Genomic DNA, 21,483 nt, shown 5'->3' with positions numbered 1-21,483 from the left:
AGATTAGCAGTTGAAACAAAGCAGTGCTTTTTTACTTCTTTCTGAGAGCAGCTTGGATCTCTTCCCTTCACTAATCTGAATAACAGCATCGATCTCTTTCATCTTTCCGCTTTCGGGACCTCGCTTTTCCCGTTAAAGTCAAAAAGGACCAATCCGGGAGAAAAATCTAACGAACAGAAAGAGAAAAAGTGAAAAAGCTAGCTGGGAAATTCGAATTTGCTTTCGGAAGAAAAGAATTGGGTTTTTGAACGAGGAGCCACCGCGTTTTCAGTTATTGGAGTTGGTGATCGATCTGATGATGGAGAGGAATTATGGCGGTGGAATTGGAGGGAGCTATCCGTTCGAGAATGGGGTGGTGATGACGAGAGACCCCAAGCCGAGGCTGAGGTGGACGACTGATCTTCACGACCGGTTTGTCGATGCTGTCACTAATCTTGGTGGCCCCGACAGTACGTTCTCTATCTTCTAATTCATTCTCTCTGTTTCGTCTTCTTACAATTCTCTGATTTCCCTCTCTCTCTCTTTTTTTTTTTTTTTTTTTTTTTTTAAGTAATTCTCTAATTGGATGATTAATTACTTTTTTTGTTTCTTAATTACTTTCTTTCTTCTTTTTAAGTTCACTATATATCAAGGACATCAATATATATATATATATATATGGCATTATTTTTAAGAATTAAGATAAATTATTGCAAATTATGGTTAACGATCGATAGTAGCCCCCATGATCAATTGCCTTGAATCTACGCTGCATGTAATCCATTTCCTCCTATATTTCATTGCAACCTTTTGAATGAAATTAAATCTTATCTTGTTTCGAATATTGTGCTGGAATTATTTTTGCCTCTTTTTTTTTTTTTTTTTTTTTTTAATTTAATGAATATATATATAGTCTAGCAGTATTTCACTTGAATTATACTGCATGGTAAAAGAAGATCGAAGAGAAACGTAATTGTCAAATTTCATTTTGTTAAACTGAATTATGAAAAAGAACCACCTTAATATAGGAGTAATTATAATTTGTATTCGTGTGTCGAATTTAGGTTGTGTCAATGCATAAATATAAAAAGATTGTATAAGTCAACTCTAACCAGACAGATTTAATTATATGGGTCAGACTCATCAACCCTAACCTACTAATTTCGAGTTTGGTTCATGTCGGATTTGCGGATTGTGTCAAAAATTGCCAACCTTAAATGCCGCTTGTTGGGTTTAGGTCGTGTTGAGTCATGCATAGATATAAGACTATATAAGTCAACCTTAACCCGACTTATTTAATCAAACAAGTCAAACGCATCAACAATAACTCACTAATTAACCCCATAATCTGTTCGCAAGTCGTCTACAGATATTTTTGTAGTCTCTTTTCACTATTTTCAAAATGAGTGTTTTCCACTTTCTCTTCCAAAGTTAATTTGGAGAGGGTTTTAATTTTTTTTTTTTTTTTTCTCAGAAGCAACTCCCAAGTCTGTGTTGAGGTTGATGGGCATGAAGGGCTTGACATTGTACCATTTGAAGAGCCATTTGCAGGTAATTATTATTGCAAATAAAGAAAACAAAGAAAAGAAATTCCTTTATAATTTTTGTTTTGTGTTTCATGAATATTATATGTAACATAATAACGAAGATAATGAAAATTAATGCAGAAGTACAGACTTGGACAGCAGCAGTCACGAAGACAATGTACGGCAGAACAACCCAAAGAGAGCAGTGGTGAGTCCATTAATTTCATGTTTAGAATAATTTTGAATTCCCACACAAATTCTACGAAGAAATTAATTAATTTGAAAAGTTTCCCCCAGAAGCAACAATTTTATCTGCTTACATTTTTAAGAAAATATTTAATTTTTTATCTTTTTTTTCTTAAAAAAAAAAATAGTGTTTGGGGTGGCTGCCACCGACCACCTCTGGGGTGGCTGGCGGCTACCTACAAACACTATTTTTAAAAAAAAAAATGAAAAAAATTAGTTTTTAAGTTTTTTAATTTTTTTTTTTCTTTTAGTGTTTTAGTTTTTTGTTTTGAAATTTAATTTTTATTATTTTTTTAATTGAAAAATAACACGTGTCAAGAGTATTATAAGCATTTTTTGTCAAATTAGGCTTCTTTTTTAAAAATACTTTTTGGTAGTTTAAAGGCCAGAGTTCAAGCGTTGGTAGTTCAGAAGACTATCTGTAGAATGACTGATAGTTTAAATGACTAAATTATAATTTTTCTAATTAAGAAATTAATTAATTTGAAAAGTTTCCCCATAAGCAATAATTTTATCTGCATTTATAGAACATATCTTAAGAAAATTTGGAACACTATTTTTTATTTTCATTTCATTTGATATATTCTTTTCTTTTCTTTACTTTATTTTATTAGGGGGCACATGTGTACAATTTGGTAATCCTTCCTCGGGGACCAGTTCCAATTCTTCAAGAGGTGATAATGAAAAAGGGTATGTCAAACCATTAATCTCATGTTTGAAGGTTTTGTTATGAAGAATAATAGACAGACTCCAAACAATACTTAGAAAAGGGGTTTGGATATGTGAATGTCATATAATGTAGAATTAAAAATTAAATCAACAACAAACAAATAATCACAATATATATATATATATATATATATATATATATATGACAAATATTTAGTAAAAAAGTAAAAACTCTTTGAACTCAAAGAGAAAAATCACTCTAGGGTATCTAACCTAGAAATCAATCAACTATAGAAGAATAAAAGTTACAAGCAGTTCATACTTACAAAACCTTTGAAGTTGACACTCTCTTGCATAAGACATAGCACAAACTTAAACAAATTCTTTTAGTGACTGTTTCTTTTTGTAATGATTTGGTCACTGACTATTTCTATAGGGACATGTTTAGCAAGTATTTGACATAGAACATGTTCATTCTTTCTTTGGAATAAGATATCTTTAAACATTGGTGCTTAAATCACATAGAAAGAATGCTGAAATTTTTTGGTCATAAGTTTAACTAGTGAGTTGGTTAATTTGACGGAAAAGCTAGTCGACCTACCTCACATGGTTGCCTAACAAATACTCACCCTTGTAATCAAGCTTAACTCAAATAAAAGTTTTAAAGTGCACAAAAAATCAGTATACGAGAAGTTTACCACAAAAGCTCATGGTTAGGAAAAGAAATTAGTCTATTAAAAGAATAATCAACTCATACATAATAAGCACATTTCAAGAGATAATTATGAGTTGAATTCAAAGAATACACATGAGAAATTCATGAACTTTCAAGATGCATAAGCCAAAGCTAGGAAGAAGAGAGCAACAAACTTCTTTTTTTTGTCCTTTTGTCTTTCCATTTTTTTAAAATCAAAATAGAATTGAAAATAAAACACAAAAAAAAAAAAAAAATGCAATGCTTATGCAAAACTAAAATAAAGTAAGAAAGACAAAAGCACAAAAATTAAATATGCAATGCAAAGAACTATATGCTCTAGGATGTAAATGAATATGCATGATCCATGATTTTAGACATGTCATGTGACCATCTAACTTTAGGTGAGTCTACTACCACTCCCCTTCAAAGAGTGAATAATATCAACATTCCTAACCAAGCCTTCTTAGCACTAGGTGCAGTTTTGTGACTCTTGTCCAACTCACCTAACCTATTCAAAACCACCATCATCATGTTGCACAACCCCTTATAACTATTATTGGGATATGGACTATCATTCTTATGCTCGTGGGGTTTCAACTTGAAACAGTTAGGTCGATTATAACCAACTTTGCCACAATGATGGCAAATAGAGAAAAACTTTGGAGAAGCTTGTCTCCTATGTGGGGGGACATACCTAGGCACACAAGACTCTACAACACATTTTTCTTTCTTATGAGCATCATTCTTATTCCAAGGTCTTTGTGATTTCAACTAACAACTATTTGGTCTAATGTGACCAATAATCCCACAATGGTAACATGTAAGAACAAACTTAGCTTGAGGTTGTTTCCTTAAATGAGCCTTGAATTTGGGCTTCACATAGTTATTCATGCAAGAATTTTTACCCTTATCCAAACAGACTATATTGGCATTTACTTCAACTTTCACAGGCTTAACAAACAAAGTCTTTCTTTCATAATTAGAAGCATGCGAAGTAGAGGCACCCAAGTTATCAACAATCATACTAGGCTTGTTAGAAACATATTTTTGGACACAAACCAAGTTTTTCAAATTATCTCTAGAGGGTCTATGTGAGAGTTCCTTAGAATCTTTCAATTCATTCTCAAGTGATTTATTATTTTCAACAAGCACAATATTTTTAGATTTTAAAGATTAACTAAGGCATGTAATTTAAACAATTTAGTAACCAAAGACTTTTTTTCATGCTTAACATCATTAAGCTTTTTAAGGAAACTTTTATGGGTTTTCATCAATTTTATGCATTCCTTATAGAGCTTGTTATAGGCCATCTAAAGGTCATACTCATCATCAAAATCATTTTGAGGTGACTGATAAGTATTCATAACAAAAAAAGTCGAGGATCTCACTCAGAAATTTAATCCAAACAAAGTGAACCCACTCATATACAAATTGAAAAATAATAGTCAAACTCCAAACAACACTTAGAAATGGAGTTGAATAATGTATGCCAATATAATTCAGAATTAAAAATTAAATAAATAAAAAAAAAAAGCAATCGCCAAAATATAAAAAGTAATAAAGCAATTGACACAGATATTTGGTAACGAAGTGGAAACTCTTTGAACTCAATGAGAAAAATCACTTTGGGGTAGCTGACCCAGAAATTAATTTACTATAGAAAAATTAAGGTTACAAGAAGTTCACACATACAAAACTTTGAAGTTGACACTCTCTTGCACAAGACAAGCGAACCACTTGACTTCTACTGCAATAGCCCCCCCAGAACCTCTTGAAACTCTCCTACATGATCTCCTTTATCGGAACTCTAATAGGCTTAAGTTGTTCAAGGTTAATGGTTAATCAATAATCAAAACTCTAATAGAGATATAACATTAACACATTATGTCTAAAAAACCCTATCTTAGCACACTGAATTCTAGAGTAGAACACTTAATAAATTCGTGCCTAGAAGTCCATTTAAATCGACTTTAGAAGAAAAACCTAGTTCCAAACGAAATAGGGTTAATAGGCGGTGGCGTTCGGACAAGGCACTAAGGTGTCCGAACGCAACTAGGGTTATGAGACCCTAATTGCCCCATGTGTCTGGACATGATGTCGCACTGTCCAGACATAACAACATATGAGAATTCTCTGTTAATCATGTCCGAACATGGTTACCAACTGTCGAACATAGAGAGTCTTTGGAGCTCTCTGGAAGATTTGTTCGGACATGCAAATGCTTTGATGCTCTCTAGAAGTCCTATCCGGACATATTCACAGGGTGTCCGGACAACCAAGTCTAATATGTCTTCTTTTAGCATAATCTTTATATTGATCTCAAACTTGAAACTTACAACTAAATATGTTTTGATATTGAATTTGCCAACACTAAAAACCTAAAATGTTACTTTTTAAAAAATACAAGGTAATTTAAATTAATTTTTAGGATTTTGGGAATTTCTTTGAACTTTTTATCTTTATTAGACATTAATTTACGTTAACAAATAATTAAAAATACAAAACATTTTTTCACTTTTATGTTATATCATGCTATATTTTTAAACTAAAAACAAAAAAGATCTTTCAAAACACATTAACAAATATATTTAATTTTTCCTTTTCGTATGTAAAGTTGTTAGAACATCCTAACTTGTAATCGTTAGCTATATACCAAGTAGAAACAAAAGTAGAGAAAATGAAGGTGTTAATTTAAAATTAATCAAGACCTATTGAAATAGTGAGGGAGATTGTGACAACCTAGAAAATTAGTCTAGGTGGGTGGATTGTAAAAGTGTTGCATAAGTGTTAAGTTCCAATTGTAACATTGATTAGATTAGTAACATAAATATGACTAGCACTTCCTGAGTCGTGACATAGGTCGTGTCTTTGCTTGTTGTCGTCTCGATCGTAATAATTTTTATTTGTTGTTCTATCATTTGCTTCCTTTGGCTTTTCTCATTTTCACCGATAATAAACCACTTATGTTATCTAAATTGTTTTTGTAAAAGCTTCCAATAAAATGATTTTAATGCTTTCAACTTTAAAGCAACTCACAATACTAGGTCATTTGAAATTTAGATGCGTGTATAAAATAAAAAACAAATGCTTGTTAAGGGTCGATTTTAGACAACAATGACAATAAATAGAATGTGCTAATGAGTGATGATTTTCTATTTTCTGCATTTTAGTTAAGAGGAAACCATGTTTAACAAAAGATAGAAGAAAAAAGAGAAACAAAGAAGAAGGTCGTCAAAACATTTATCTTGTGACTTCTATGTTCTTTCTATGCATCACATTAGAGCTGTTTAAATTGGAATTGAGAACATAATTTAAAAAACTTTAAGAACCTGTTTTAAATTGCGGAGTTTATAAAGTGCATTTAGTACAAAAAGTTGTACAAAGCAAAAAAATGGTCAATTTGGTAAAAAAACTTTAAAAACATCTTTTTTTGACTTTTTTGCTCTAAAAAAGCTCAAAACTTGGTTTTGGCGGAAGCTTGAAAATCGCCAAAACCCAGTTTTTTTCTAAAAAGGTCTTTCAAACTTTTTCTATAAATAAAAGTTTTATTTATCAACGCAATTTCAAACATGTTCTATATTTTTATTGATCATTTTTAGAACTAGTACCATTTAAGATTAATCCAATGACCTCTTTTTATATTGTGCCACATTTGTATGTACTAAGAAATGCTGCAAATGAAACAGAGAAATCCCGATTGCAGAAGCACTTAAGTGTCAGCTTGAAGTTCAGAAAAGATTACAAGAGCAGCTTGAGGTATATCAATTGTGGATAGTTGAGCTATAACATTAATTTGTTTGGCCTCATGTAATATTTGTTCAATTGTCACAAATTTTGCTACTTTATGGAAAATAAAATTGTTATAAATTCTATGTTGTTGATCTATTCATTATTATTAATAGGTACAGAAGAAATTGCAGATGAGAATAGAGGCTCAAGGGAAGTACTTGCAAGCTATATTAGAGAAAGCTCAAAAGAGTATTTCCTTTGATATGAACGGCCCTAGTACTATAGAAGCAACAAAGGCACAATTAACCGACTTCAATTTGGCTTTATCAAGCCTCATGGAGAATATGAATGAAGGAGATGGAAAAGAAAACATGCTAGAGATGAATGAAATTTATAGAAAGGCCAATGGATCAGGCATCCATCTTTACACAGATGGAGGTCATGAAGAAAATAAAGATGCCAAGCTCAAGGTTGAGGGGGGTTTAATACAGTTTGACTTGAACACAAAAGGAAACTATGACTTTGTTGTTGCAAATGGAGCTGATTTGGAATCCAAGATGCTTGCTTATAGGAGATAGAAAATTGGATATATAATGTCTTACACTTAATTTGATGACATAAAAGTTATCTTTTATTGTCTGCTTTATATAATTTTGCATTGAGCTTTAACAATTGTAACTGACAGAACCTTAGATGTATAATATACATTTACTGATGAATACCTCTTTTATAATTTCTGCAGGGATATTTTGAAGTTACTAACTCTTCAAAACATGAGAATGATTCTCTCTTGTCTCTTAAATTCTGTCGTTTGAATATTCTTATGAGGTAAAAAGCCTAGCCCCTAAAGTTCAGAGGCTTCGTTTGTTAAAATTTCTGTTTTTTCTTCTCAAAACAAAAACATTAACAAACAACAAAAACTCAAAAGCACAAAAACAGCTTTCACGTTTCTGTCACAACATAACACTTTGTTTTTAAATAAAATAAAGAGCCTTAAGAAGCTTTTGTTTAGGTTCGCTAGTCCCAAGTAATATTCTCTTCTCACACAAAAATGAATCTTACATGTAAGAGTCATAGTAACATCTATAATTCACATGAGATCGGAGGGAGTAATACTCCCTAAGTACTGAATAATTTTTAAACATTTTGAGAATTCATGCCTAGATTAGTTAGTGGGCTATTTCTATTATAAGTTGGAAAGCCATCATGCTAGAAAAATCATAAGAAATATCCATTTTCTTTTGTACTTCTCGATTTTCACCTATATTTGGGAATTCAAAATTTATCTTTTTAGGAGCAATCTCAATAGTATTATTGAAGCAAATTTTTGGATGGTCGAACTACCGACATGTCACTTGCAAAACAAGTGAAAAAGTCACCGAAAAACCGCTGATCCTAGATGATTAGGAAGCCTCTTATGCCTAAGTTAATAAATTTCTCTTGAGAGGAAAACCTGAATGGAGGGAGTGTGAATCAGGAGATCGAGTGTGCATGTGTAAGAGAATGAGTGTAGAACGTGCGTACTTAGGGATGTATGCCCCTTTTAATGGGAGGCTCCTCAGAGATGGTGTTGAGGGCCAATTTTAAAGGGATCATGTCTAGGCCAAAAACAAGAAGAGCCCAAATTTTGGCTGAGCTACCTAAAAGAGAGGCCTACAAAGACAAACCCTTCAAATATATGTGTAGTTAAAAAGATGATGTTGTAAAGCAAATGCTAGACAAACTACAGTATACATGGGTGCGACTGAATGGTTAGAAATTCATTAAACGCCCATAATCCCACAAAAAGACATGGGTTGTAGCCAGGAACTTGATCAAGGTGCAACCATCACTGACACACGAGCACAGCTGTCATACTGTAACTAAAAGCTCGTGGGAGCACCCACACTAGCAACCCACGACAACAAGGTGATTGATCAATATATAATCATATACGCCAAAGCACAAGATTACTGGACAATTGATTTATTATACGATCATGTACTCCAAAGCATATAATGATCGGGAAATTTATCAGCATATGATCATGTACCCCAAAGAATATTATAGTGGGCAATTGGCCAAGCGCGCGACCATGTACATCTAGACTAGATTGGGCAGTTGAATCGTTAGGTTTTTAGTAATGGCAAATTCAGTGTCAAAACATGTTTTGCTGTAAGTTTTTAGTCTAGGGTTAACTCGGTGAAAAAGTTAATTCAAGACATGAGAATTCATGGTCATTCATGCTGTCCAACATTGACCTAGTCTGAGTAAAATGATTTTAACTTTCGATTCCAAAATAAGATAAAGATAAACTTGGTGGCGTTGGAAAGATAATTTAAAATTATACAATGTTGTATTTCATGAAAATATTCAAATTTCAATGTTTATTCGATAAAAATGGGCTATAAAGATAAGGTTGAAAAACTGTACAGAACCTCGCGTCCTAAGTGTCGTCCAAGTTAGTTCGAATTGAGGACTTACAGAATGTGGCATTCCATTTGATTTAACCACCAATGTTTAAAGACACTTTCTCAAAAGGAAAAACAGTGAACAAAATTTTTGTTGTCAATTTGTTGCTTATCACGTCCTTATAGAAATAGTCTGTGACCAATTAATCGCGAAAAGAAATTGTTACTAAAGAAAAATATTTGAGCTTGTGCTATATCTAAGGGGAAATGTATAGGATGAGGATGACTAGGCCTTAGTATGATAAGGTTCGACTTTTAACTTGATTTACATGTTAACCTTCCTCATGAGATTTAATGTTATTGATTCAAAATTAGCTTATCATGTTCTACTCGGACGACCATGCCTTTACAAGCACAAATTGGTGCCATCCACATTTCACTTGTGTGTCAAGGGAAGACTAAATGGGAAGCCCGTCAGAATCAACGCCAATCTTACGCCATTTAAGCCTTCCAAGGCTCAGTATGTAGAAGCAAGCCTTTATGATATTTTAACTCCGTGAGGAGAAGACACAATAGAGAGGCTTGAAGGCAGGGACAAAGCTACCCCTGGCCTTGGGAGGGCCTGCCCCCCCCTAAGGCCAGGGGTTTCCCCCAAAAAAAAAAAAATTCCTAAAATATATATATATATATATATATATATATATATATATATATATATATATATATATATATATATATATATATATATATATATATATATATATATATATATATATATTTTATTTTACCCCTAAATTTTGTTATTTTTATAATTTTGCCCCCCCCCCCCCAAAATCCTAAATCCTAGCTCTGCCCCTGCTTGAAGGTACTTCCCTCCTAAGATGGGAAGATATTAGGGAAGATCCTGAGATTGACCTCAAGAAAAATCTTGAAGAACTAACCTTACCAGCCCATCCTATAAAACCCACGCCTAGCCCAAGTTATTTTTTCCTCCCCCACCCTTCCAAATCGCTTCCGATTTGGGCCTCCAACCCACAAGCCCAACCCACTCGTAAGTCCTCTTCCTCCTACCCACACTTCACCAGATTTCACCCTTATCCCCCCAAACCTGCTCCGCCACTACGCCCCTATAGCCCCTCATCACCACCTCTGGCCTCTGGTTTTTCACCCTCTCCTCCCGCTCCTCCCCCCCCCCCCCCCCCTCCCTCCTACCTTTATCCACTCAGCTGCTCACCGAGAAGAAGTGTGTCTCTTTCTCCGACATCATTGAGTTCTTCAACCCTCCTTCGAAGAAGCGGACTCTTCTCCCCCATTGAGCCCCTTAACTAGCTTTCAAGATCGTTTGGACACGGTTTCTCTATTGGTACACTGAACAATTCGGCTCCGATTTTGTTGGGATCGGTATCTGGAACTCCGGCTGCACTGCAATCTTCTTCTCCTAGTATTTCTCAGGGGACTATGGATTCTACTGATGTTTCTCAGGTTGCAGATTCTACTGGCATTCAAAGTGCAGCTTCTCTATTGGCTAGAATTCTGGCTACTACTATTGCTTCTCCGACTTTATCACCTACAACTGTACACTGTTACAGCTAGTAGGTAGAGAGTTGACATTTTCAAAACGAAAAGAAGCCCATAGCGCATGTTAGCTCAATTTATTCATTATTTTTTTCTAGCAAACTCTGATCATAATATGCTACTCTCAATTCTTTTTTGCGCTGCAATCATAAAATCACTCTAATCTCCAATTTGACAGTTCATCTCTATATTGCATGAAAATAGTATAGGCATGAACTTTCGTGGTTTTTCTCTTCTTCTCCTTCTTTTTCTTTTTCTTTTTCTTTCTTTCTTTCTTTTTTTTTTTTTAAAAAAAAAAATAATAATAATAATTGTTTATTATTGCATTTTAGTTTGGTCCCCTAACAAATGAGTTACTGCTTTTCAAGATAATCGCAAACTCGCTCGAGTGAAACTATTATCGCAAATCTGCTCGAGCGAAGGTCAAGCGAATGATCGAGAGACACTTGAGCGAAAATCTAATCGCATTTTCGATTGAGCGATTATCTAGCGAGAGTCAAGCAAACTCTCAAGTACTAGCAGAGTTGTAGGTACCCCTTCTTGAATCATCCTTCCTCTGCTCAAACCTCCATTAGACGTTTAGCCACAAAAATGGTGTCAATCCTAAAACTCATTTTTTTTTATAGTGACTTTTGGCAAAAGTTGATGTTTATGCCAAACTAGACTAGGATGAGTGACATTGAGAACAATTTCTTGCACGAAAAATACTAGTTGTGACCATTTTCATTGTACATCTCTGCTAAAATATGAGCTTAATAAAGAAAGAAAAACAATGTTGTAAACAAAATTAGAATTGAAAAATTGGGATAAGATTTGTTTCCCTAAAAAAGAAGGGGGTCTTGGGATAAAAAAGATTGAGGTTTGGAACCAAGCTACAATGCTTAATCATATTTGGAACCTCTTCACTAAAGCTGGCTCGCTTTGGGTTGCTTGGGTTGATTTAAATTGGCTCAAGGGTAGATGTTTTTGGAATGTTTCTATTCCTTCTTCTTGCTCTTGGAGTTGGAAGAAGTTGTTGAAGATCCGGGACATTGCTAAGAGGTTTATTAGATACCAAGTTGGTGATGGGAGGAAGATTTTTCTTTGGCTGAACAAGCGGCATCCAGCAGGGTGTCTTTTGGATAAATTTGGATATAGGGCAATTTATGATTCAGGTTTATCCATGAATGCTAAATTGTGTACCATAATCAGGAATGGGGAATGGTACTAGCCTTTTGCAAGGTTTGATGATATTGTTGAGATTCAATGTAATCTTCCGGATATAAGGTTGTGGGGAGAAGATCAGCTTATCTGGGAATCCAAGAATGGGAAACACTCTTGTGCAAATGCTTGGGAGAATATGAAGAGTAGAAGTCAGGAGGTTCCTTGGTGGAAGGTTGTCTAGTGGTCTATGGCTATACTGAAGCATGCATTCTTCTTATGGCTGCTATTTCAGGACATTGTTGTTACTAGGCACAAGATGTGTGCTTGGGGGTATTCGGGTTCGATTCTTTGCATGTTTTGCTATGCTCATCAGGAGAACAGAGACCATCTCTTCTTTGGTTGTAGTTTCAGTAGAAGGATTTGGATGGAAATCATGAGTGATTGTTCCTTCGTTAATGTTCTGACTAGTTGGAATGATGTTGAAATTTGGGGTCCTAAAGTGTTCAGGGGAAAAAGTCTACAGTCATGTTTGGGAAGACTTTGTTTTTCTGCTGTAGTGTATCACCTATGGCAGCAACGTAATGCCCTCTTACATAGTAATAATCCTCGGACGGAGGAAGCAATTTTGGCTCAAGTTCGATGGGAAGTCGGGATGAGGATTATGGCTAAAGGGCATTTTAAGAGACTTAATAAACAGAAGGTTCTTGTGGCTAAATGGAACCTTTTATCTTGCTGTAACTGAGTTTAAGTTTCTGGAGGTTTTGCTGGTTTGTCAGTTCTTGTTGTTTGTGTTGTTGTTTTCAGCGTGTAAGGCTTTTGCCTTGATGTAATTGTGGTCCAGTTTCTGGAGAGTTGTAAGACGTTAGTTTTGGTTATAATATGGTTTTAATTCATCCAAAAAAAAAAATTAGAACTGAAAAAGCGGGCGGCTATTAACTACCCTAAACCGTTAACCGCCTAATTGCTTTTGTAGGCGGTTGGAAAAAAATCGTTAATCACCTAAAGCAGGGCAGTTTGCAGTTTTAGGGGTAAGCAAAGACGGTTAATAACTGCTAACCGCTTACCCATATATAATATTTTATATATATACACACATAAAACGACATCATTTTGGTGTGTATATATAAGAAAGCAAAAAAAAAAAGAAAAAAAAATATTTTTCTTTTTCTTTTTTCCCCCATTTTTCTCTTTTTAGTCTTTGGTGATAGATGTAAAAGATGGTATGCTGTTGTTATAGGGAGTAATGGCCTTGAAAAGTTAACACTCAAAAAGAGTGAGCCCAAAAAAAGCCCAACACTCAAAAGACCCAACTTAATAAAAGCGGTTAGCAGTTCAATTATAAGTTTAATAACTGCTAATTAACCGCTTAAAGTAGTTATCAAAGTTCATCAACCGCCTTTTCACCCTCAAACAAAAGGGCTTATATAAAACCGTGACTCAGATAATTAAGTATAATAGCGTGACTCAATGCACCGGTTCAAAGTAAAAGGAATATATTTTTTTTTTATTAAAAAAAAAAAAAAAAGAGAACAAACACAAGCTAAAGCAAAACCTTGATGCATGTAATTAATATGATTACAAACATAGGGAGTTTAAGGAACGTACACTTAATTCCTCGAGTCCCATGATGAATATATAATATTGTTTAGCAATTCCTTAATTAAAACTTAATTATTGTTCAACATTATTAGTGAACTCCTGTAGATGGATGCATGCATGCATATAGTTGTTATAGATAGAGGGTTAGGTATTCATCCATGCGTTTGTATTTGACATCTGGATACAGCTTTGAAGCTTCTTCTCCCCCTTCCCCTATTTCAAAGTTTGTCAAACAACCTTCATAGAAAATGTGATAGAAATGCCCAACTCCTACCTGGCTTGCAAAATCCAGTCCTGCATGCATGCACTTACTTTAATTAATTAAACAAAATACAAAATACAAAATTAATTAAAATAATTAATGCATTAATATATTATGCATGCATGCATGCATGCAAATTAAAGCCCCATTTTTACGTAAGTACGTACCTTTCATGGAGGCAAGGAAGTCGTCTGCTGAAATGGTAATCTTTTCTAATTTCTTTCCAACGAGGTTTTCCCACTTCTCAACTAATTCTCTTTGGGACAAAATGTTTTCCGGTGGCCGAAGGTATACTATTTTGTTGAGGGTTCGAGGATCATCTATTGTCTTAATTGTGTACGTTGCGACGTCGTCTTCATCCATAAAAACCACTGCACGCACCAAATACTCTTTCCAATTAATATATATATATATATATATATAACATATTTGTTGCATGGTACATACATACCTTTTGCATTGCCATCTCCATATATATTGACATATTGTTTTGGAGGAAAAAGTGTTCCCATTTGAGAGAGGTTGCCAACGAAGTAACCAGCAAAGCAGTTAGCAGAGACATAAGTAAAAGGGATTTTGGCATCCTCTATTGCTTTTCTCACTCTCATCTTCTCATCAAATGTCACTCTTCCTGGCTCCAGAGCTTCTCCCATCCTCGCCGCGTCCATTCCAAACTCTGATGGCAAGAAACGCTACACATTTTTTTGTAATATAATATTAAATGTTTATATAATTAATTACACAATTAAACTCAAAAAATTAACACAAATTCATACATATTTTATGTTGCTAAAATAATTCAAAGTTTTAGACAGTTTGAAGGGTGAATATATATATATATATATATATATATATTGTACCCTTTTAAAGTTTTGAAGAATTTTTTTTTTAAAAAAAAAAAAAAACTCCATATATCTTTACTTGGAATATTTTAATCTAATGGCAGACTTTTATTTTCATACAAATAATAGGGGTATGATGGATATTTTATCTTCTTCTTCTTCTTTTTTTCCTTTTTTTTTTTTTTTTTTTAGGATTTAACGGTAAGTTGTAAATTTTTAAAGTTTACAAAATATTAAAAATTGAATGTTAATTAGAAAGGATAAATGTAAATTTCCAAATCTCTTTCGTCTCTTTTTCTTCTTTGGTACGTAACCAGAGCAACCTAACTTCCCCTTGGTACTTTGTATCGCTAAAAAAATAAAAAAATAAAAAACCAAAACCAAAGCAACCTCATCCACGTGGTCGATCCCCCAACAATCCTAGGCTTCTTCACCTACCACTTCACCAACAAACCCTCCTAATGAGTCACCAATCCCAACCACAACCTTCAAACCTTTCACCAGCTAGAAATGCTGCTCTCACTCTTGAATGCACATTTTTTTAGGTGAAATTAATTTTTAGTGTCAAATCAAATAGTAAAATTGAGAGTGTGGCAGTGAGAGCGTGTATAACATTTCTCGATCTATACGTTAATGGATATGTTGACAATTCTTTGCTTTTAAATAAAAGACAGAAATTTCGTATAAATTAGATTGTATGAAAATTTTCTAAATTCAATTTCTAAAAATAACATAGATTTCTTAGCATGTGAAAAATACATATTTTTTTATATCACAAATACAAAAATAAATATAAAAATACTTGCCTTCCAAATTCTCAAAAATTACACGTGATAATACTTTTAGAGATTGAGTTAAAGAAATTGTCTGGGAGAAAAATGTAGCTAATCTATATATTGAAGATACGTGCTTTACACGTGCCGACTCTAGCGGTCGTTTCCTTCCCGGAGCTTGTTTTCTGAGTTTCTGTTTGCTTTTATTTGTATATTCTTCATTGTATTCACAGTTTATCATTTGGTAGCTGCTTTAAGCCAAGTTTTTCCTGGTTTTGTGGGTAGAGATTCTTCATCTCTAGTTCACTCTGATGGCCTTAAGGCTTTGTTTTCTCGCCTTTGGGCGTTGAGATTGTGTTTCTGCTCTTGTGCTTGTATTGTGGGGATTATTCCTCAACAATGAAGAAGATGAAGGCACTGTGATCAAAAAATAAAAAATAAAAAATGTAGGTTTTTCACATTTTCAAATAGGACACTTTATGCAGTTTTGATTAAAAATACGCTTTTAGCTTGCAAAACTGTGAGGTTAAACTGATCATGCAAGCCTACGTACTAGTAACATAGTAGATTCATAAAAAGATCCTAAACCTTTAGATTCGTAAGAAAACCTAAACATTTAGATTCATAGAGAAAACCTAAATTTTTTGCCAACCGCATAATTTTCTCAAGCATCCTTCTGCATTAATTAATAGTCTCCCCTTTACAAAGAGAATTACTAATCCAAATAAGACTAGTCTTAAATCATATAAGTGACCGACTGTGATTAAAACTGATTCTATTAATTCTAGTATAAAACTCAAACTCTACTAAAAAGAATCGAAATCAAATTAACCTCTTATTAGATATTAATTTATTCCTTATTAAACTCGAACTCGACTCTTGCAAAACCATATAATTATGATTACATCATAAACGCTCCCTTTATAGGTGAGACTGGTGTTGATCGATGCCGGTAGGCCATTGGGGTGGATTTTGAATTTTTGGAAATTGGATTTATGATAGTTGTAGACTTGTATATAGCGTGTGGTTTTGGAATTTCCAAAAGTCGTAGCATGTTTAAGACACTTCATCTATGTGTTTTGTCCAAATTAACATGATTTGGACAGAAGTTCCTCAAATTTCAAATTCACAGATAATTGAAACGATTTAAAATTTGGAAAGTGGGCTGGGAATGAAATATAATAATTTAATAAGTGGAAGGTATAGTTTACCTTTTTAATTAAAAATAAAAAATAAAAAATATTGAGTGCGACAGCTAACTGTCATATTCATTATTCACCCACCCACCATCCAATTGTTTACTATATATATATATATACACAAATAATGAGGTCCATATGAATGACTAATTGATTTGTACTTGCATAATTAGTCTCTTTTTTTTTTTCTTCTTCTTCTTCTAATTCTCTTTTAATTTTCTGGTAAACATAATTATTGGGTTGATATATTCCCTTGATAACAACATTAACTAGTAAAAGTCAAGTCTAGGTAAGTCTTTTCAGTCTTGTCATATGAACATTATTGAAGATTCCCCCCACACATTTCTGAAGCATTCCCATCAGCAGATCACAATTATTTTATTCACTGCCAAACAGTATTTTGAAATTATTGATACTCATTCCCATAACTTTTAAAAGATTCTCACAAACCAGGCCAGCCGCCCACATGGGTGGTCGAGCTCGGCAATGATTAATGTTCACACTTTATTATTAATAATGTTATTTACTAAATTGTTATATAAATGTGATATAACATGAATGATCTAATAGTAAAAATTAGTTTTGAAATTACAATGCTTTAAAAAAAAAAAAAATCAATTACTAATTTTCATAATTACTTTATCTTAATTATATAATAATAAACTATCATATATTTAATAAATATACTTGGAATTTCTTCTTGTACATAGCTGTATCCATGCACCTAATTACTCTTTTGTGGTTCACCGTGGAGTTACCTAAGAGATGTTGAAGATTCTAACCTTCTTAATTTTATGTTTTTCTATATTTGCAGAGAGAGGATTTTACTTAATATTCTTCTCATAATTACTAGATTAATTAGCTGGATATAGCAAATTTCAAATTACTAGTAAATCCCTATCTAATATATTAACAGATTTTACCTACCAAACAGTAATTTGAAATTAGATACTGATTCTCACAAATTTCAAAAGATTTATGAATTTTCAAATAAAATTTTATCAAATAAAAGATAGAGAAAAATACAATATTGGAGAGAGTGGGCCTTATTATCTTTCTTTTTTGCATTTCTTTTATTGGGAGCAGAATACGAGATCGAGATCTAACAAAAATTATGTTCTCTGCTTGTTAAATATTTGTTTTATTATTATCAATAACCTTTAGTAGAATTTGAAATTAATTGATGAATATATAATTTTATCAAACTTGTAATTGTTAAATATTAGTGGAAGAAAAAATACATATATTAGTTTCTTGCCTTCTATAATTATATAAGGAAGAGGACGTACATACATACCTTAATGTTTCCTGCTTCTTTGATGGCCTCAACAAGCTGGAGCTGCAACAAAAGGTTGTGAGACCGGAAATGCACCCCGGACATGGTGCAGATAACGACGTCGACCAGTTTTAAGGCGTCGACAAGGCTCCGGTGATCGGAAAACGAGCCTTCGACAAGGCGGGCGCCGTGCTTCTTAAACGACAGTAGCATTTGTGCTTTGTCAATGTCAAGACCAGTCTCAGGCCTTTGAAGAACATAGGTTGTGTGGCCCTGGGAAAGGCTTGCCATCACCATCCTCCTCCCTATATACCCAGTACCCCCCACAACAAGAACCTTGCTCTTTCCCATTCCCTCTTCTCTTGTATGCATGTAATATTGGTCCCAAAACTCTTCACTGAAACAAGGGTTTTTATAGAGCTTAATAATAGGTTTTTTTTTTTTTTTTTTTTTTTTGGACTTTTTGACTTTTGGAGCACAAAATCAGTGGAGACTTGCAGGGGACGCTCATCCGTCCCCTGTGAGCATTTTATTATAAAAAAATAATTTTTTATTAATAGGTTGGCTTTGTTGTCCTATCAAAGCCAACTTTTTTAATAAAAATTTATTTTTTTATTATATATGGGTGATGGGGGACGGATGAGTGTCCCCATCCAGCATTTCCCAAATCAGTGAGCACGACGTCATGTAGTATAAGTTACTTCATGGGTTTTTATTGTTTTTTTATTTTTTATTTTATTTTATTATTTTTTTTGTTTCCTTCATAGTTCACTGTAGTATGAGTTAATCGTGGTTGGTGCCCGAAGGCTTTTCATTATTAAATTGTCGGTTGTACCCAAAAAAAAAAAAAAAAAAAAAAAAAAAAAGGGTCCCAAAAAGATATTTGCGGATCTTGCGGTTGGCATTGATATGTTTGGCGTTGCGGATATGTACGGTAGGCAAAGTTATAAGAAAAATGTTATTTAGGGTAGTTTTGGATTTACGATTATAATAAGTACAATATAAAAATAACTATTTTAAAATATGTAGTTAAGTTTTTAGCGAAATTGTAGTTTGACCTTTAAAATTGTAGTTTATTTTTTAAAATTTTGCATTTTTTTTTTTTTTAAAAAAAAAAACCCATTTGTCTGCAATTTGAAAACGCAGAGTATTTTCAAATTACAATTTTTTTTAAAAACGCAGTTTCAAATGATTCATTTTATACAATTTAGTTTAAAATCGCACTTTTTGTTTACGAAATTGCAATACTAAACGCACCCTTAGTATACTAGTATACGAATATCATACAATTAGGATGACGTGATCGACAGTGAACATCAATGCTTGATTTTTCTTTTTCTTTTCTTTTTTTCTTTTTTTTTTATAAAGTAATGTTACATACACATCTCGTATCTTACTCCCATACAATCAGCCATTGGATCATCATTTATTAAAAAATAAATAAATAAATCTAAGGGTTGATAGGTCCTGCCACATCAGCCCGTTAGTATGAGAATGATGAGAGATGATTAGTATTTAGAATTACACTTTTTTACAAGCCTTTGTTGATTTAAATACTGATTGTCACTTTCACAACATCTCAATTGTATGGCAGTTGTAGTCGACTAAATAGCAGTACTCAAGTTATAATATTTTGATATCAAAATTATTAAAAAAATTCAACTAGAAATTAAATCATATCATTTTTTATTTATTTTTTTGAACGTGGACTTTCATTCCATAAAAAGCCCGAAGGTAATTAAAACAGTCCGAAATCTACAACACAAGCCTGAAGACCCAAGGTAGTGAATAGAGACGAAGAATCCCTAAACACTAAACCAGGAACAAACCTAGCTTAATGCAGCTACCAAAGCAACAAGCTAAAATTACAAGAACAAAACAATTGGGCCCTCTCTTAACAATTAAGTACAACCCATCTAAAATTGAGAGGGCCTGGTCTAACTATCAAGCAACCTAAATGCCCAAGTAATTTTTAGCCCATTACAATAGAAAACTATGAAAGAAAGCAATAATATATAACAAAAAACAGAAACACAACGCTGAGCCGGCAAGTGGAGGAACCACCCTGACACCGGCACGTGTAAGACACGCGCCGCACCCGGGCCTCTCCTGATGCAGCCAGTCAACATTCCTTCCAAAAAACACCACCCCGCCGGCCGGAAAAGTGGCACATGGCCCTCACGCGCAAGCCACACTCTCGACGGGTGCAAGCCACGCTCCGAGTGTGGAGGTTCGACACCGTCGATGGTTGAAGCGGCGGGATCAGAGGCTGACGGTGAACAACTCTAGGGGGGTTGTGTCGTAAGAATTCCGGCGTATCCTCGTAGATCTAACTCAAAAGAAGGCCGAAAAAACAAAAACGAAAGTCACTCCCATAAACGACTTAAAACGAAATGTATCTGTCAAAACAAAGAAGAAAACAACAACAAAAACACAAATAAACAAACTCCATAGTCCCAATAGCTAGGAGGACAACATCCACCACTGGAAACTGGCCGGAGGGAACAAAAACTCCAACTAAAACAAGCTAGGGGATACAAAAAATACCACCCTAACTCACAAAAAAACTAGAGGTAGAAGCACCACCGGGAGGAGGGAGGCGTGAGGCCTCCCTCCCCCAGAGAAACCAACTCCTTGAAGCTCTCTCTCTAGAAGAAGAAACGAGACTCTCTCTCTCTTAAACACCGACCTTCTTTCCCTCTCTTTCTGTGTTTTTTTTTTTCAAGTAAATCATATCATATTGAGATACACAAATCGTTTTGGGTTCGTTTGAGAAGTGTTTTAGGTTATTTTGAAAAGATTCTTGAAAAATGTAAGAATTGAGAATATATTTTATGGAAGTTACTTTGAAAAAAGTGTAATTGTAGGTAGGTTCAAGAAAGAAATTCTATTAATAAACTTTTGTTGTTGTTATGTTTTAGTGACATTTCAAACCACGTACAAAGTCAAATTCGATCATATCATAAGAAGTCCATCAAACATTAATACCACAAAATGTACCAATTATTCCACAATCAACAGCAACCAGGAGCATTGCATTAGGTTTAGTTTTCTAATCTTTCCTGTTCCGTATATTCATATTCCATTATCCACCTGCATATGTGCAGATAACGAATATGGTATTTGTCTGATCAAGATTAGGGGCAAAAAATCCGCCCAAAACTCATATAGACCAGCAAATAGTGGATGCGAAGCTATTTTTAACCGCTCACATGAACAACTATAAGTTTAACCCTAACTGATAATCGACATCTACAATTCAATCACAACTGGCTATTACAATTGGGCCTGACAGTTACATGGGAAATTTGCCCCTTCCTCGCACCTATCTAATCAACCAAGCAGCCCAACACGTACATGAAGGACTTCTACACTCTTTCAGGGGAAATAAATTTAAATTTAAACTTGCCTTAGAAGAAATTAAAGTATGATAAATACGACATTGGAGGGTTTGATTTTTTTTTTTTTTTTTTTTCTAATTAAATATAAAAAAAAAGGGTTACAAGGTTGGATCTTTCCCGCTTCTTATCCTAATGGAAGAGAAGATATATAAGAGATTCTATGAGAATGCTTCCAAA

General features: G+C 33.8%; 3 protein-coding genes across 3 annotated transcripts; 2 read left to right on the top strand and 1 right to left on the bottom strand.

The window, feature by feature from the left end:
- On the top strand, positions 1–7,565 carry LOC133853766 (myb family transcription factor PHL11). Its single transcript, XM_062289789.1, has 6 exons — positions 1–449; positions 1,454–1,530; positions 1,647–1,713; positions 2,366–2,441; positions 6,804–6,873; positions 7,020–7,565. The coding sequence occupies exons 1-6, from the start codon at positions 296–298 to the stop codon at positions 7,422–7,424; spliced, it is 849 nt and encodes a 282-aa protein (XP_062145773.1). The 5' UTR covers positions 1–295; the 3' UTR covers positions 7,425–7,565.
- A 3,129-nt stretch (positions 7,566–10,694) lies between these two features.
- LOC133853964 (uncharacterized) lies at positions 10,695–12,696 on the top strand. The gene is made up of 4 exons (XM_062289984.1): positions 10,695–10,828; positions 11,814–12,014; positions 12,078–12,186; positions 12,247–12,696. The coding sequence occupies exons 1-4, from the start codon at positions 10,695–10,697 to the stop codon at positions 12,694–12,696; spliced, it is 894 nt and encodes a 297-aa protein (XP_062145968.1).
- A 799-nt stretch (positions 12,697–13,495) lies between these two features.
- LOC133854381 (isoflavone reductase homolog) lies at positions 13,496–18,305 on the bottom strand. The gene is made up of 4 exons (XM_062290566.1): positions 17,927–18,305; positions 14,267–14,507; positions 13,983–14,186; positions 13,496–13,847 (listed from the first exon to the last, which is right to left on the bottom strand). Exons 1-4 carry the CDS (start codon positions 18,275–18,277, stop codon positions 13,684–13,686), a joined length of 960 nt encoding a protein of 319 aa, XP_062146550.1. The 5' UTR covers positions 18,278–18,305; the 3' UTR covers positions 13,496–13,683.
- Between the last annotated feature and the right edge of the window lie 3,178 nt (positions 18,306–21,483).

Source organism: Alnus glutinosa, chromosome 13, assembly GCF_958979055.1.
Source record: "Alnus glutinosa chromosome 13, dhAlnGlut1.1, whole genome shotgun sequence".
Lineage (NCBI taxonomy): Eukaryota > Viridiplantae > Streptophyta > Magnoliopsida > Fagales > Betulaceae > Alnus > Alnus glutinosa.
This window is presented reverse-complemented; position numbering and strand designations above follow the sequence as displayed.

What these genes read in the sequence shown, in the direction of transcription:
- LOC133853766 (XM_062289789.1), top strand. Translation starts at nt 296, where the DNA reads ATGATGGAGAGGAATTATGGCGGTGGAATTGGAGGGAGCTATCCGTTC. An exon ending in ATTTGAAGAGCCATTTGCAG is followed by an intron (nt 1,531 to 1,646) that starts GTAATTATTATT and finishes AAATTAATGCAG; the next exon opens with AAGTACAGACTTGGACAGCA. An exon ending in GATTACAAGAGCAGCTTGAG is followed by an intron (nt 6,874 to 7,019) that starts GTATATCAATTG and finishes TATTATTAATAG; the next exon opens with GTACAGAAGAAATTGCAGAT.
- LOC133853964 (XM_062289984.1), top strand. Translation starts at nt 10,695, where the DNA reads ATGGATTCTACTGATGTTTCTCAGGTTGCAGATTCTACTGGCATTCAA. An exon ending in ACTGTACACTGTTACAGCTA is followed by an intron (nt 10,829 to 11,813) that starts GTAGGTAGAGAG and finishes TTGCTCTTGGAG; the next exon opens with TTGGAAGAAGTTGTTGAAGA. An exon ending in AGGAGGTTCCTTGGTGGAAG is followed by an intron (nt 12,187 to 12,246) that starts GTTGTCTAGTGG and finishes CTGCTATTTCAG; the next exon opens with GACATTGTTGTTACTAGGCA.
- LOC133854381 (XM_062290566.1), bottom strand. Translation starts at nt 18,277, where the DNA reads ATGCATACAAGAGAAGAGGGAATGGGAAAGAGCAAGGTTCTTGTTGTG. An exon ending in AAGAAGCAGGAAACATTAAG is followed by an intron (nt 14,508 to 17,926) that starts GTATGTATGTAC and finishes AAAAATGTGTAG; the next exon opens with CGTTTCTTGCCATCAGAGTT. An exon ending in CTTCCTTGCCTCCATGAAAG is followed by an intron (nt 13,848 to 13,982) that starts GTACGTACTTAC and finishes GCATGCATGCAG; the next exon opens with GACTGGATTTTGCAAGCCAG.